Source organism: Varanus komodoensis, unplaced genomic scaffold, assembly GCF_004798865.1.
Source record: "Varanus komodoensis strain SLA01 unplaced genomic scaffold, ASM479886v1 scaffold3, whole genome shotgun sequence".
Classification (NCBI taxonomy): Eukaryota; Metazoa; Chordata; class Lepidosauria; order Squamata; family Varanidae; genus Varanus; species Varanus komodoensis.
This window is the reverse complement of record NW_025335761.1, coordinates 50,577,292-50,595,225: the sequence shown is the minus strand read 5'-3', so window position 1 is coordinate 50,595,225 and position 17,934 is coordinate 50,577,292. Positions and strand designations below refer to the sequence as shown.

The window sequence follows — 17,934 nt, the reverse complement described above, 5'->3', positions numbered from 1 at the left end:
TGAGATGGATTGAATCCATAAAAAAGCCATGGCCTCCAGCTTGGAAGAGCTGACTGCAGCTGTCATGTACAGGGCATTTGGGGGGCTTTCATGCATAGGGTCAAATAAGTTGGAGATGACGCGACAGCCCATAACAAAACACAGTAAAAGTCCCTCAAAAATGTATGAATTTAAGCACGGGAAAGTTAAAGAATATTTTCTGAAGGTCAATATAAATATATAAAGCAAAATATAAACTATGTTAGAAGAATGGATCTCCTAAAATGCCTGAATCCTCCAAGAGAACTTCAGAATTGAGTGCATGACTTGGATTCAGTTCACAGCCCAAGACTAGTGCCATGGATGTGATGCCAGCTCCGAGGCCTGGTCCAGACATGTTCATCCCAGCCTTCTCCTTCCAGACTCACCTTTTTCCTCTCCTTTTCATGTGAAGACAGGAGAAGAATTCTGGGAGTTTTCATTTTTGGTTTCCCTTAAACTCTTCTTGCATCACCTTGATTAGGAATTGTGGGTTATTGATGATTATGATTTGCTGTGTCTGGCCAATTTCATAATGCATAGTTTGAAGTTGGCTTGCATTCAAGCTGATTGTAGTGATAATCCAGGATTCCTGCTTCAGACATGTGATAAGCTGTTTTTAAAGGAAAGTGAAATGAAAAGCTTCTAAAAACCTCTTTCATGTGGTGTCAGTAGTGGGGAGGGCTGTTATTATTAGACCTCTCAAGTACTATTGATACAGAATGTAATTGTTAATCATCTTTGTTCATTCCTCATCTTTTATTTTTCAGTGTGTGCCCTTACAGGGTTCTGAATATACACAGAGCTTTGGCTATTGGGCAGTACAGAATGCAATAAATAAATATTCTGAATGACATGCTGGTTTAGAGGGAGATGTGTCTGCAGAAGGGGAGCCAAATGTCTTCTTACACTTTTCAGGATGAAATGCTAAAAAATGGGTCCATTGAGGACCCAAATCTCTCTCTCTCTCTCTCTCTCTCCCTCTCTGCCTTGTTTCTGAAAATACTATTAATGCTGGCAGAAGCCTCCGGGGCTGCGGGGAGGCCTTTTCAGGTTCTGGGTTTTCTTGTGCTCTTTTTCTTTTGGGACCTTTTGTTGTTTTAATAGATTCAAACTGTGAAGTGGCTTCTTTGCCCCTTCAGGCATTGTTCTGGAGCTCTTCTCCTGACCTTTCTTTTCAGCTGGGAGAAGCATTAGTCTAATTGTGGGGCAATCTTGCTTGACTTTAAAGCACCATCTCCTGGGAAGGTTAATCTCTTTCTCCCCCCCACCCTTCTCTTTTAAAGATTCTTCTTCCAACTACATCAGACAACTTGAAACAAAAGTCAAACTGCTAGAGGACGATAACAAACTTCTCTCTCAGGTAAGTGGCATTGTAAGTGTAATGGTACCTTTGCCCTCAGTCTGGTGGGTTAAGTGGGTGTGAACATAATTAAAGTTAGCAGAGACATTATTTTCTAGTGCAATTATGATCTGGCTGATAGAAGTCCAGCTTCCTTGCTTGGAGTGTCACCTCTCTGAAAAGAACAATGTGCAATGCCAGCAGTACAAATTGCCCCGAAATGGTCAGAAGTACTCAGTAATGGTTCGAGTGTTTGCTGGAAACCTGGGAGAATAAAAGATGGTCTCCTCAACTGTTAATATTGGCAATATTTGCCCACCATTGTTAATTTTTTTCCCAACCTGATGTCCTCCAGATGTGTTGGACTACAGATACCAGTATCCTCAGCATGGCCGGGGATGTTGGGAGTCAGGGGGTCTATACTAGAAGAAAGGTTAATGATAGCTTCCAAGATGTTCCTATTAAGTTTTTCAGAGGTAGAGTCCCAAATGAAAAAGGAACCTTACCTGTGCCTGATCCTGTCTAATCCAGGAAGCTAAGCAGGGTCAGACCTGGTTAGAATCTGGATGGAAGATTTCAGTGTGCGTGGAGCAGGGGGTTAGACCTGATGGCCTTCTAGGCCTCTTGCAACTGTGTCATAATGATTCACCTATGATTCACCTTTCATCAGATGGTGGTTATCAGGTTGTACTCTGCCAGACATGGGAAACTCCCTCGAATGTCAAGGTTGAGGACTGAAACAACATGTGGCATTCAGTGTGTTGTCTCTTGTAATTAAAGGAAGGGTGGATTTTCCCCTGCCTGCCTGCAGATCAAGACCACAGCATATGGGGAGGAAAATTTAAAGTTTTTCCTTCTGGGTGTGATTCTGCCAGCAGTGATAGAAAGGAAGAAAGCTGTTTAGTGTTTCAGTTCTCACTTTGGGAGGATTGTTCTCTCCTCCATTTTTTTCTTCCTTTTTTCCACCAGAGAATACTGTGAGCCTGAGCTGAATGTGGCCTCCCTGGACTTGAATTTCATTAAAAATAAAGCTTGACGTTTGCTGCAAGCTACATGTTTAACATGCAGTTAGTCCCTGATAGAAAATGGCATATACATGTGTGGGATCTAGATGTACTTAGTAAACATATAGAAACTAGTATGTGGATACATAAAGCCATGTGGAACATGAGTAATATTGAGAGAGACTGGAAATGCTTTAAAAGCTATTCTGGAGAAGCAGTTAGAAGGGAAGGTTTTAAGTTAAAAGTGCTTGCATTTACCCTCTTCCCTTAAGTTTTCCACATTTTGTTGTGTTGCAATCTAGAATCGAACTGGGTTTCATTGGCATTGTTCTTGATGTGCACGAGATACTCAACACTGTGAAGGTGCAGAATATTTTATTGTGGCTCAAAAGTTAAGTAAACAAAAACAAATTGGCACCGGTTCATTCCATGAATAGCCCTTCCTCCACACAATGGTTCTTTACCGAAGCATCTTTGGCAGCCGCATGTCATCTTGGGTAATTGTCAGCTTTGCACATCTGGATCCTACGCTGTTTCCCCATTCCTCCTGGCAAAACAGTTTCAGCTCTGTTAGGTTGGCTGGGGACTGTTGGTGAACTTTCAAATCTTGCCACAGATTTTGAATCAGACTGAGACCTATGCTTTGACTGCATTATTCTAAGATGTTCTGGTTCTTGTTCTAAAACCAGCGTGTTTAGGGTCATTATCCAGCTGGAAGATGAACACCTGGGCCAATCCGAGGTCCCTTCCAGGTTTTCCTCTAGAATTGCCTTGTATTTAGCCCCATTCGACTTGTTTTCAATCCTTAACAGGTAATGTTACAGCCGAGTTAATGGGCTGGATGAGGGCCAATAAACTGAAACTCATTCCAGACAAGACGGAGGTCCTGTTGGTTGGTGGATCGGGCTTCGGGGAAGGGGAATTGAACTTAGTCCTGAATGGGGTTGCACTCCCTCTTAGGGACAAGGTCCACAGCTTGAGAGTGCTCCTCGACCCAGAGCTTTCACTGGAAGCTCAGGTGACAGCGGTGGTGAGGAACGCTTTCTTTCAGCTTCAGGTGATCCACCAGCTGCGCCCCTACTTGGAGAATGACTGCCTGGCGACAGTGACACACGTGTTGGTGACTTCCCGCCTTGACTTCTGTAACGCGCTCTACGTGGGGCTGCCCTTGAAGACGGTCCGGATACTTCAATTGGTTCAAAATAGAGCTGCCAGGCTGCTGACAGGGACTGGACGTTATGTTCACATGTCTCCAGTTCTCCGTCAGCTTCACTGGCTTCCCATTGAAGTCCGGGCCCAATTCAGGTGTTGGTTATGACCTATAAAGCCCTTAATGGCTTGGGTCCTGGTAACCTGAAGGAGTGCTTACGTCCATATATGCCCACCCACCCCTTGAGATCTGCAGGAGAGGCCCTTCTCCGGGAATCCTCCGTTAAGGATATTAGGAGGGTAGGTACTCGGAGGAGGGCTTTCTCTGTGGTGGCACCCAATTTATGGAATGCGCTCCCCAGAGAGGTCTGCCTGGCGCCGTCGTTATTTGTTTTTCGGTGCCAGGCAAAGACCTTTTTATTCAAACGTTATTTTAATTGTTAATACTATTTATTTATTTTATTCTTTGGCCAGGGCGACTTAAATTATACTGTTCTATATTGTGTTTATTTATTTATGATTGTGAGCTGCCCCGAGGCTTCAGCGAATGGGGCGGCATAGAAGTTCTCTAAATAAATACATACATACATACATACATACATACATACATACATACATAAATACATACATACAGTCTCCTAGTCCTGGTTGAGGACAAACATCCCTACATTATGATGCTGCAATCACCATGTTTCATTTTGGGGACAGTCCTTTCAGGGCAATGCACCTTGCTGGCTTTGCACCACTCATAACATTTTGAAACAGCCTCAAAGAGCTGCAAAAGTTTTGGTCCCACCAGATCAGAGCACCCTTCTCACATTTGCTCTGTTTCCTTCTTCTCTTTTTGCATGTTCCAAATGGGCTTTGATTTCAGCACTGGCTTTTTTTCTCACCTCTCTTCTGTAATGTCCAGTTTCATGATGTGTCCAGGGAATAGTTGTTCCATGGACAGCTTCTTCCATCTCTGGTCGCTCTAGTGCAGTGGTTTTCAAAGTTGAGGGGCACAAGGAGCCCTTCTCTATGTGAAACACCAGTGTGGAACCCTTTCAAATGGGTTTCATGAATGAAATGTTACAATTGATGTTGCAATTATACATTCCATACAGTGTTAAGAGAAACGATTTATAAATGCATTAAAGAAGCCATTTATACATAGTAAATACACAATACTAAATTTACTGAATGTACACTATATTTTTAGTATAACCTCACTAACAAATAGTATGAAAAATTATGCTTCATTTTGGATGAGCTTGTTTTTTTGCCCCAAAGAAAATAAAAATTTAGAGTTATTGGTGACAGTAAGAAGTGCATTTCTGCCTCTTCATCATTCTTATTACTGTATTACGTCTGTGCAATTGCTGTTCTTTGCAATCTGAATCCACTCGAATGAAACCACCTTGGCAGTAAAGCAAATTAATCTGCTTTTAAAATGTGTGTGTGTGAAGGCTCTGAATTAAATTGAATGAAGACCTTACCTTTCTCTCTCTTAAACAAAATTAAAGAATGTAAATCTTACAATTTCACTATAGTCATAGGAGTAAACCCTTGGATGATTCTCAGAGAATCCTGGGGTTCTGGAGAACACAGTTGGAACACCAAGCTCTAGCTCCATCAACATTACCATCAGCCTCTTGCTTGCTTCTCTGACCGATGCCCATCTGACCTGGTCACTGAGTTTTGGTGGATGGCCTTCTCTTGGGAAGGTTCCTTGGTGGTCTTCCCCCCATGCTCAGGCCAGCCCCAGACCCGCTTAGCTTCAACATGGTGCTTCTGTACTAATTTACCCTTGAGTTATTTTGATAGCTCCTTGGTCTTCAGTGGTGATGCTTGTTTATACATGCTGTCCAGCAAACTCTGGGACCTTAATCTGAGGTCATGTTGCACTCAGATTGCACAGAGCTGGGCTCCTTTCAACTAGTTGCATTAACTTGTGGGGACATGGGGTTGCACCAGTTTATTTAGGTAAGTAAATGTTATGCAGATCAGCAAGTACCAGTTTACTTTTATTTGCTTAACTTTTATGCCATAATAAAAGTGTACAACACTTCCACAGTTTGGAGTATCTACTTCACATCAAGAATAGAATTGCATGGAATAGTAGAGTTGGAAGGGCCAGAAGGCCATGGGTTCAACCCCCTGCTCAGTGCAGGGCTTCAAGTTAAACCATCCCTCTCAGATGGCTGCCCAGCTGCATCTTGAATGCCTCCAGTGTGGGAGAGCCCACGAGCTGCCTAGGTCACGGGTTCCATTGTCATACTGCTCTAACAGTCTGGAAATTTTTCCTGCTATTTAGCCACAATCTGCTTCCCATTATTCCATGTTCTGCACTCTGGGATGAACGAGAAGAAGTAGTAACAATATAAATTTAATCCATTTCAATTACAGGTTATAACGTAACAAAATGTGAAAAAGTCAAAGGCAGAGAATACTTCTGCAAGTCACTGCATGCTTTGTAACTCCTTTTGCATGTAATTTTAACTTTTTAAATATTATTATTTCCTGTAATTTTTTTTGTCTTTATTGAATCTCCTCAAATTCATGGATCCTCTAAGAGAACTTCAAAATTTAATGTATGACTTGCAAGGTTGTTGATTGCAGTACATTTCCACTTTTACAATATTAAACCAGCTTGGATCTGCATCCCGTAGGAAACACCTTTCATGACACAAACTTTCTGTCCTTTAAAATCCTCTCAGGAGGCTTTGCTTCAGGTTTCACAGTTGCAGAATATTTGTCATCCAGTTTACCAGCAGAGGAACCCCAGACATAATTGCTATGAAGTTTCCTGTTTTTTATTATTAGTTTGAATGTTTACTTTATCAGTCCTGTCTGTATTTTTTTTTTTTTTGCATGCCAGCTTTAGAATACTCTTTCTGTAAACTGCCCTAGAGACAATTAGATGAAAATAAATGCATTTCAAAAATAGGATCACAGAGTTGGAGGAGGCTTGTAACCCACCAAGTCCAACCAGAGTAGAACTTTTCAGACACGCAAGACATAGGAAAGGACAGCAATGAATAGCAAAAATGGTGTAAATGAAGGAAAATATTCATTAAAATCCAAATCATTTTCTTCATTAGGTAAATCTAGAATGAATATATCTATCAGTCTTCACAGAATCATAGTTGTAGAGTTGGAAGGAGCCTGCAGGGCCAATGGGTCCAGCCCCTGCTCAGTGCAGGGCTCCAAGTTAAACCATCCTTCTCAGATGGCTGTTATTATTATTAATATTATTATTATTATTATTATTATTATTATTCAATTTATATCCTGCCTTTTTCCTACAAAGGGCTCAAGGCAGCTTACATCTCCTCCTCCATCTTATCCCCACAACAACAACCCTGTGAGGTAGGTTGGGCTGAGAGTCTGTGATGGGCCCAAAGTCACCCAGTTGGCTCCATGGCTGAGTGGGGACTCGAACCCAGATCGTCTGAGTCCCAGTCCCATGCTCTTAACCACTACACCACACTGGCTCTCTGTTCAGCTGCATCTTGAATGCCTCCAGGGTGGGGCCTCCCACAACCTCCCTAGGACATTAATTTCATTGCCGTATGCCTCTAGCACAACATTTTTCCTGATGATTTCCTGAACATTTCCTCCCATTTTTCCAGCCAGAATCTGGCTTCCTATAGCTTGACCCCATTATTCCATGTCCTGCACTCTGGAAGGATTGAGAAGAGCTCCTGGCCCTTCTTTTCAAGTAGAGCAGGGCCCTCTGTATCCACTGGTTCAGTTATCACGCTTTCACTTAACTGCAGTTGACCTCAGTCCAAAAGAGAAGTCATACAGAGCCAAAGAGAAGTCTTAAAGTGCTTCGTTTAAGTGAAAATTCTCAGTTTAATAGGGAAAGAAAAAAAATGTATGCTGAGGTTGATAGGATGTATGGTAAGAATCTCTCTGTGACATTGTGAAAAAAGGAATGTATATGTACAGTTATATAGTGTTCACTACTATCCACAGTTTCAGGGATCTGCTGGGGGCTTTGGAACCTCTCCCCACAGATGCTGTACTTGGAAAGTGCTGCCCTCAGACTTCTCTTCTCCAGGCCAAGAATGCCCAGTTCTTTCTCCTCACAGGGCTTTGTTTCCAGTCCCTGGATCAACTTTGTCGCCCTCCTCTGAACCCCCCTTTCAAATTTGTCAGCATCTTTCTCACAGTGTGGCACTCAGAACTAGACACAGAAGACAGGGCCTAAGTAATGCCTCGTTACAGAGATGCTTCTATAATAAACTGTATAAACCATATCTATGTATAAAAATACCTTAACATTCATAAAATGACAATGCTGCTATAACACAGAAGTTAAGAGTGGGAAATGTAGGACAGCCGACAAACTTTGCTAGGTAATTGGTTCCTCTGTTGAACTGCTCTCACCATTGAAAGGTTATTCTCCTGTTCAGTGGACATCTCCCCTCATGTAACTGAAACCTGTTAGAAGTAGTTCTGGGATGGCAGAAAAGTCATTGCCTTCTGCCATGTGATCGTCCCTTAGGCATTCGAAGAGTCTGGTCATGTTTTCCTTTGCTGGGCCAGTCACAAGAGAAGACCTGCCGAAATACCCTCTTCTCCACAGGTATGACAGGAGCAGTAGCCTGGCTGCTCCAGGCTAACACACCCAGTTCCTTCAGCTTCTCCTCATCAGGCTGTTTTCCTGGAATCTCATTGCCCCCCATACACACACTGCTTTCCCACCTTGCAGAGGATTCAGGGACAATTTCCAGGACCCTAAATTATACTTTTCTATAATCTCTGATACCAAAAGTAAATATAATAAGTAACCTTTACTGAGCTAGACTGTCAGGCTGTCGAATGCCATGTTGACTCTCTGAAGCTGAGTTTCTCCAAGGTTAAAGGAAGGGACAGTTTTCTCAACCCTGCTAGCTGAAACCTTTTGAACAGGATCTGCTCAGGCCGTGACTAGATGGAGTTAAACTTCTTGTCCAGCCCCAGAGAACCACTCACCATTTCCTCTTAAATTAGTGGAGATCAAGTAATTGCAGACCAAATGAATATCACAGATGGAAAAGACCTTCAGTAATACTTGGTGTGGTAAACAATTGGACAGTGAATGAGGATGAGAGCAGAGATGTTAATAATAGAGCAGAGTCCTGTTTGTGCAGTTCCTTGTGTATTTATTCAGAAAGCCCCACTGAATTCACTGGCACTTTGTCCAGTGTAGGATTGCAGCCTTAAATCTACAGAAGGCGTTCAATCGATGTTAGAATGTAGACACCAAGAGCAATTTTTAAATTCTGTTTTGTGTAATGCATCCAGATAATTGCTTTAAGACATGGATATTATTTGGAGGAAGCAAAGTATTACTGGTTTAAACAAACTAAAAATAACTAGTTCAGTTCTTTGGGGCATCATGACTTGTTGCTAGGTGACAAGGCACAGACTGGGTTTTGTAACTGGTTCCCTGTTCAATACGCCCTTGACCTGACTCCTTCCTGCTTTGTGTGAGCATCAGAGAGGACTTTATCTGTTTGCCCCTTTATATACGAGGTCAAAAGCAGGATCAATAATGAATAGGTGAAAAGTGCACAAGCAATTTTTTTAAAAAAGCAAACCAATCAACCTATGCATAATCATCTTATTAACACATGATTTTCACAATAAAACTTAATTGGGTTGTAGTTACAGTTCAGCTTAGGCAACTGCTGAACAGAAGACCTAATTGGAATTTTACAGGATTTTTGTTTTTGCATAGAACTCTGCCTTTCCTGACCAGAACTCTTCTTTTTAATAGAAAAGAATAAAGGCCAGTCAACACAACAAGCCCAGAATTTTTCACATTCGCAGAACTGGCAAATACATATGCTTTAATATGGAAAGTCTGCATCCTAAGTAACCCCAATTTATGAATGGATATCCTGCACTGCTAAAGACCAGCAAAGGGCTTCAAAACACCTGATTCAGTTACACTGGGGTGGTGGACATGTGCCCCAAGATGTTGGTTGATTACAAAACACAACTTTCCTGTTCAGCAGTGAGGCATGGTGGAAGATGTTCTCTGACAACATCTGGAGGACCACATGTTCCCCACTCCTGCAGGAACACAGTGGAAACTACATCAAGTGAAGCAGTTTGGCCCTTCCTCCCCCACCACTTCCCCAGTGTCTTTGTCTGCAGCCCAGCATTGGCAATCAGGTCTCACAATGTGCAGCATCGCACCCTTTATGAATTGCACACCTTAAGAACTTTCTCAGAACGATGGGAAGAGCCTCTGCTTGAGGCTGTGTGTTGTCCCAGGTGAGATGGTCAAATACTTGGACTCCACTTAAGCTAGTATCTTACATTCCTATCCTAACCTTTTACACATAAAAGGTGTGTACTTTTCAACCTGCTCTGAGCATGGGGGCAACTTCTGGAGTGCAGCTATAGAGCTGAATGTTTGAACACTATTGCTGGGTCCTTGGCTGTATAAGCTTTAATTGTGTCCCTTTTAAAACTGTGTAATGTGCTAGATTTTAAAAACAGATGAAATGATGGTGAATTCCACAGATGACCTTTATATAAGGCCAGTCTAAAAATGAAGAATTTTTTGGTTACAGTAATTATGGAAAAAGGGTTGTTTTTTATAAAAAAAGAAAAGTGCACAGATCTAAAAAGAAGAGCCTGAGAAATGTACATCAACAGTATCTCTGATGACAGGAATGGAAGGTTCAAAGGAAGCCTCAGAACGTATCCCTTTATTCTCATGAGACCCGCATTCTATCTCTGCACGTGTTGAAAGACTACAAAGATGTCAAGGAGTGCGGAGTGATGAGGTGCATTTATAAATCTTATGCTGACTTCGTCTTTGCCTTCTTTTCTCCGGAAGGAGGCATGAAGGCAACTCTGACAAATCACAGAGCCCTCCCTGAACAGGTCAAGTAGCTTGTTTTCTGGGAGAGGCAACTGCTAAGGGTTTCTGTGTCTCAGGGCTTCTTTGCAATAGGAACATCCCCCCCCCTTTTTTTTTTCTTTTTTTAAACAAAGCTTGCAGTATAGGATGCAGCTAGAAGATCAAATTACCTCAGATAAAGCAGGGTGTGTGTGTGTGTATTTAGTGCTTGGAAAGATGCCAGGTAGGCTTCTGTAATCACTAGCAAGTCGCTAATCTCTTAATGCACTGGTATTGTTGGATACTTGGGACCTCAGATTTCATCACTCTGTGGGTCTTGTCCGCACAACTTCCTACCAGTGAGCAATCAGCTTTCCAAGCACCACTGAATGTCAGCATGGAAGGGTAAAAGCATACTGGGACCAGGCTCCAGTTCAGCTGATGGTCTTGTTAGCATCTTGTGGTACTTCAGGGGACAGTTGTCAGCTTTAAAGAAATAGGCAATCAGTTCAGCGCTCTCATTTGTGCTGTCTTCTTAGCAAGGAGCAGCCAAAACTGGACACAAAACCCAGAACTGGTTTTAAAAGGCAGGGCTTGGAAGGATGGAGTAGGATTAGCTGCAGTTTAGGAAGCAAGTTCACCCACCATGTATATTATGGGAAATGTCTGGGACAGGGATGCTTAAGAACAGGTCTGTTTTTTCTGTGTGTGTGTGTGTGTGGTGGGAGAGAATGTAAAAAACCATTTAGCACATACTCTATTATCCAAGGTCCCAGCACTGGGATGATTAGTGCGAATGAAGGCAGAGCTTCTGTTTTTGCAAAGTTGGGCACCTTTGCTGCTAAATCTCCCTATGGCTGAAGGCTCATTAAGAAGCAGCCACGTAGCCCCATGCATGCCTTTGTGAACTGTACCCTTGCAGTCCTACACAGGAGGATTGCTAAAAATAGCCTTGTGCTAATGCATTTACCTCAGTGGTTTGTCATGTTCAATTCTGGGAAGAAATCTCAGATGAGTCATAGCAAATTTAATGTGTTAGAACTGGAGAATGTGTGTCATGTGTAATTTCCCTATTCCCTGCTCCCTGTGGCTCTCACCTTATAGCTGGAACAACCTTATAGGTCAGCCTTCCCTAACTAGGTGCCTTCTGGCATCCTTCAACCATAGGGCCTGTGGTCCAACTAGGGATGTACAAACATTGTAAAATAGGTTCCATCTGCATTTTGTGTGCCTTCTGACATTTTTGTTCTATCTTCCACTCATTTATGGAATCGGATTTTGTGCAAATATATTCCCAACAATGTGCAAATCCTCCCCAAAATTGAATTTTCACTCTGTGAGAGAAATGTGCATTTTTGGTCCATTTTTTTCATTTCCCATATTTTTCTACATGTGAATTTGCATAAAACTAGAGAAAGTTTTTAAAAACCGCTCCAAAAGTCTGCACAAAATCTACTGCAAAATCTCTAAGTGAGAGTACACTCATTTGAACCCAGTGCAGAATTCTCTGGCACCACCGGGTCCAACATATATGGAGGGTACCAGGTTGAGGAAAGCTGTTATAGACTGAAAAGCCCTTTCATTACTGGGGGTGGGGGGTTCAGCCTTATGGGGAAGGGCTGCTGCTCTGCATGCAAAAGGCTGCAGGCCCCCTCCCCCGGCATCTTTGTGATAAATTATGCAAATGAGTCAAGTTGCTGGCCAGCCTTGCTGACAGCTCTACAGTTCTGTCCCTTCCGACAGCAGCCTGGCATGCCATGGGCTGTGGCATAGCTAGATGTACATTTTGAATTTTCAAGATTGCAACTGTGACTTTGTTATGTTATCGAAGCCCAGTGAGAATGGATTATTGGGATTGTTAGCAAATCATTCCAACCCTAAAGAATGCATGCATTCTGGGTGGTTTATTAACTGTGTCAACACAGCACTTTTCCCGGATTTGGATGACATGACCAACCATGGTTGCAACTTGAATAATTAAAAAATGCCTGGCATGAGCCAGCACTTGGCATTATATGCTGTGGCTTAAACCAACCATGGGAGGGTGCGGTGATCATGCACACTAGGTCATTTGAGATGGATGGCTTCTCCCATTCTATTTAAGTTTTGATCCTTCTGGAAATATCACTGTTGTGTTTTGTGCAGCACTGCCTCTAAACAGCATACATTTTCACTTCAGGTTTTATGGGCTTAGCTTTGAGATCACTTTGCCTGCATGGGACCGTCTCTCATGATACCAACAGGTTTCTCATTCTCAATTCAGATTCAGTCTGCCCGGAGGATTTTCCGGGTCAGGAGCAACATTCATTGGTTACCTCTGGCCCTGGGAAGAAAAAACAACCAACCACCAGACTTCAGTTGGGTGCACAGTTATTTCATTGGTGGGTCAACTAGGTGGACGAGTGACAGGATATTTGTTACTGAGATCATGACATGGTTTCCATCAATGCTTTGAGCTGCTTGGTGGTGCCGTGCCTTGTATCAAGGTGCCTTTCACAGATGCATGAACGTGGAGTTTAGATTTGCATGCATTTGGTCTCAGGCTGAGCAGGTGCTGTTTTGCCTCTGAAGCATCGTGTTCAGCTTTCCACCTGTTGCTTTCTTGCCAGTGTGGCACACTTGCAAGCATTGACTCGTCCACATATTGAGTGTTGCATCTAGTCATGCAAGCATGCAGGCTCCCAGCCATATGCATCTCTTACAGAAACAGAACAGGTCTTGCAGCACTTTAAAAGCTAGCAAACATATTCGGGGCTGGGCTAGAATCCAATTCATCAGATGCACAAAGGATTATCGTATAACCTTTAATCACAAAGAGGATAAGTTCTTGTTGTTATGCCCTGTCAGGTCATTTCTGACTTTTCACAACTCTGCCCTCTAAAACAGTATCCCATGTTTATCTGTGACTTTGTCTTCCTTTTCATACAGTCTGTCAGGGACAAATCTCCAGGAATTCATTTCCTGAGATCATGTACAGTTATTTGCCAGGTTTTAGGAGATGAAAGCCTTTCCCCCCCTTTTTCTGCAGCAGCAACCGGATTATTTCTTCTGCTTCCAGCTAGATAGCCACTTGTGGCTCCCACGTCTGTCTTCAATGCAGACCTTTAATCAGTGATCAACATGAACTTCCCCTCCCTCCTTCCCCCAAAGACCCCATTCCCGCCTGTACTTGTAATGTGCCAATTATTTCCTCAAGGAGCCATGCATATCTTCCCCCACAAGTAACATGAAATTGCAAATCTCTCCTTATTTCCCCCAGTCCCCTCCTGTTTGTGGGGGCGGAAATTGTTATTATTTAATGTACAACAAGATGAGGACAATTTTGAACTGGAGAACAAGTGACTCATAGTGTGTGGCGGGGGGGGGGGGGAGAAATACATATTTCCTACTGCTGGCCCCTCCTTAGAATCCAGCAAAGTAAAATACTAGTTAGCTTGCAGCTGGAGCTGTTGTGCCATTCCATTTTCAGACCTAGGCATAATTGTAGAAAAAGCTGCGCCTCAGTGTCTTGCTAGGATTGTGGTGCAGCTGACAAGGTTCCATCTCACACAGGACTTTGTTCACCCAGTGGCCAACCAGAGCCTTCATCGGAGGTGGCATGCCTGCAGACACCAGTGGGGCAGGAGCAGGGCTTGCACCCATCCTGCTTGAGGCACCCTGCGGGCAGTTGTTTTGCTACCATGTGTATGGAATGCCGGGCTAGATGGCCCTTTGGTTCAATCCAGCAGGGCCTTCCATATATTCTTATGTCTGTGCAAAACCCACGAGAACACAAGTGCACCTTCTTGATTGTTTTCTGAAGCAACTGATATACATAACCATACTGGCTCAGTGGGAGCTATTAACCTGGCAAGATCTGGGAGGAGATGAGGTGTTTATATATTTGATTCAGCTGCTCTAGCTGGATCCTTTCCCCTGTCCTGAGTAGACCATTGCCCCTGAGGAGACCCTGGATAAATAGGTCTCCTCGTGGCTAGGTTGGGACTGGTCTGCTGCCATCTATACTCTAGAGAGCTGTAGGCCAACAGAGGAGATTTGGGAACCTGTCAGAACATCTTTGAAGGAGTTCCACAGGACTGATTGCTCCATGCATACTGCAGGAGCAGCATTAACCATGGAATCACAACTTTTCTCCTCCAAAAAGGTTGGTTGGGCCAGAGCCTGGCGCCACAGAATCCAAATTCAGCAACCTGTATAGAGTATGCAAATTGGACTCATTCATTCATTCATTCATTCATTCATTCATTCAAGGTAGCCTGCAAAGAAACCTCCTAGGGTGGCTTACGGAGATCAGAAAGAAGAAGACATACCAGTGTAACTCATTATTTTTAGTAAACCTTTCTTAGCTTATTCAGTGTTTTTCTTGGCTTATTTCCCCCAGTCATTTGCCTCAGTTGGTTTACTTTTGTGGACCACAGGGACTCTTCAGCTGCCATAGGTGGACTATAGGTGGTCTCTGAGCAAAAACCAGCCATCATGGGGCCAGGGGTCACAAGCTTTGAGTCCTGCCAAGCAGAGATTTCTTTTTCTCAGACAAGAGCCATCCTGACCTGAACGTTTCCAAGGCCCTGAGAGTTGGGAAAAGGAAAGCAACGGGCCGGATAGGATAGAGTCCGTTGAGAACCCACTCCTGGGCAGTGCTCTCTCCAACCTGTGCCCCCCTAGTTCACCATATGGGATAGCAGCATGTGGATACATGGGTTCCAAAGTCCAGTGTTGACAGCAGGAGACTATGCTTCTTTCCCAGCCCCCAGAAATCTTGGCCCACTTCTTTGGATCCTGAGGTGAAGTTTCAGAGATCTGAGATGAAATTTTGGATTTCAGTCTCGACATGCCTGAATCTCACTCCCATTCAAGCAGATCTCCACAGCCATAAAGTCTGTGAATGTTTCCAGAACATCATAGCAAAAAGCAGTACTCTGTTTATGTTACAGTAATTTACACTTTTCTGCAAGTTCACTGGTTGAAAGATGACCTATATTGTTCAGCTAGACCACCAAGTTCATGGGCATTTTCAGGGGTCATGCTTACCAATAGGAAAAATGCTATCAACAGGTTCCCTGTGCATTCTGATTCTTCATATCTGCAAACAACAACATCATCATCATTGCATTTATATTCTTCTATTATTATTTTATATTATTTTTTTACTCTTGTGAGGAACCTAAAGTGGCTTACATTGTCTTCCTTTGCTCCATTTCATCCTCACAACCACTTTGTGAGGTAGGTCAGGCCAAGAGTGAGTGACTGAGCCAAAGTCACCCAGTTGGCTCCATGGCTGAGTGGGGACTTAGAACTTGAATCCTACAGGCCCCCGTCCAACGTTCTAACCACTAGGCCACAATGGTTTTCATTAAGCTAGCAACACAGTATGTTGTGGGGAAACATACAAAACCTTGCTAGTCTGAGAGCTATCATTAAGCTAAAATGCCTATCTGAACTCTTTGGAAAAAGGGCTATATATTGTATCAGTGTCATAATAAATATATAAACAAGCAAATAGGCCTGGCTTTGCAGTGGTTGGAAGAGCCCTCAGTTGGATGCTGAAAGGCCTTCATGCAAACTTGCACTGCTGTCAAATTGTGTCCAGCATCTAAGGGAAGCCATTTCAGTTTGCATCCAAAGATACGGCCTTTGCTGTCGTGAACCCCCACAGCTCTCTCAGGGGGGATTTTCCCAGTCCATTCCCTTAAGGGGTTCAACCCCAGAGGTGGTGAAAGAAGGCCGGCATGTAGTTTTGTCCACTGGCTCATTAATCTCCTGTGCCTTCAAACCGAATGATCCACAAAGCTATGTCCTTCTACCCATAGGAGTTGAAAGGTTTGAACCACATAGTCATATTGGAATTAATTAAAATGAATTAATTTTGAAAGGCAAGATAACCCAGGGAATACAACCCTAGGCTCAATTTACTATACATGCTTTGTTTCACATGTCTAGGTTTTAGGTTCTTGGTGCTGACAGACGGACAGTCAGACTCACATACACTTCCTGTTCATGATTGTACATGCCGTTCAGTTCATGTCTCTTGGACATAGTGCTGTGGTGGGCACATGCAGACCCTTTTCCAGGGTCACAGTAGGAGGCAGCGGCACATGATATTTCCCATTGCAGTTCCATGGAGAAAAAGAGGTCCATAGAGGATGGGTTTAGCTGCAGACCCTGGAATGCCCAGCCAGAGAGAGAAGGTTTCTTTGTGTTTCACACACATGGTTGGCTTGTGGATGAGATTCTGTAATTCTATGTCCAATTTGGGCACGTATTTTTACATAGTGCAAGATGCTGACAACGACAACTGCTTTTCCTCTGTCCCTGATTTAAAAGCAAACATCCGGTTGCCTTTCCTTTTTTGGGAAGAAAAGAAAAGGCATTATTTTTAGAATATTAATGATGTGGTTTATTTCAGCACAATGTCTTTGTGCTTGTAGAACACAAAGCCTCACAGTGCCACATGGTAGATTTTGCTGCTTCTGCCCACAGAGATGCTGATGATAAATATTTTTACAATTGTTAATTTTGCATCCCGAAATTGTCAAGCGAAACTGCTTATTAACGATCCCCTGCTATTCATCATACTTCCCCTGTAGCATTATCTCTCTGCTGTCAATTATGAATTCCATCCAATTTGCTCTACTTCATCCAAACAGCATCTGGCGCTACACTTCTCCCAAACTAAACCCTTCTTTTTGCATAGCTAAAAGCTGGGCTGTTGACTACTGAAACCTATGACATTTCAATATTTTTCCCTATGCTAATCTTATATTAATTGATATCTTCTACACATTTTCTTTCTTGTGGAAAGAAGTTCTGCCCATCCATTCCTGCAATTTCATCTTTTTTAGACATCCATAAGTAATTCTGAGATCTTTTCTTTCACCTTCAGACATCCATATATATCTGGGAAGTCCTTGTAAATTTAGGACGCAATTTATACATTTTAAATGTTGCTTTGTTTTTCACTGTGCTCAGAGTTGAATAATGTTCTCTTCTTCCCTCCTAGCTGGCTGATCACAACAGCTCACCCAGAAATTTCATTAAGGTAGATGTATCTAAGACATTTAAGCTTCTAGTGTCCTGGATATGGGGAAGTCTTGGCTGTATAATATTGGTGATGGCTCTTTCCTGCTCTTATGGGTCTGAACTTGCAGATACAAATGTTGGTCATTTTTATTTCTAGTAGCACTCCCCACACACTATTTTTAAAGGCATGTCACATGACTTGACAGATGTCCAGTGCTGTAGGGAAATGCATCAATACCAACAGCATGGTATCAAACCCAAAGTTTCAAATTCAATCCACTTAATGTGGAGAATGAACAGATCTTCCATTCAATTAACTCTAGTGCAAATAACTTATTGTAGAGTTTCCAAAACAGAAGTAATTTCTGTTATGAGAACATTTCTGGGCCAAGTAACAGCTGCTGAAAAAGTGAAGATGCATGAACTTCCTTTAGCGAAAGATCCGTAGCTTATGTTTCACACTGACATTTAGTGGTTCAAAATGCATCTGGCAGTGCATTTCCTCTGATATGTTATTCCTCAATTGTCTACTTTTCATTCCTGTGAGCAAAAGAACATGAGGACATTGGATT

General features: G+C 42.8%; 1 protein-coding gene across 2 annotated transcripts in view; it reads left to right on the top strand.

The window, feature by feature from the left end:
• The window catches only part of CCDC85C (coiled-coil domain containing 85C), a 188,952-nt gene that overhangs the window by 118,320 nt on the left and 52,698 nt on the right, over window positions 1-17,934 (top strand). Inside the window, exons 2-3 of one of the 2 annotated variants that reach the window (XM_044436424.1) lie at window positions 1,305-1,381; window positions 17,343-17,381. In XM_044436424.1, the coding sequence (XP_044292359.1) occupies window positions 1,305-1,381; window positions 17,343-17,381 (116 nt within the window). The remainder of the gene's footprint in view (window positions 1-1,304; window positions 1,382-17,342; window positions 17,382-17,934) is intronic. The other variant, XM_044436425.1, reaches the window with a different exon arrangement.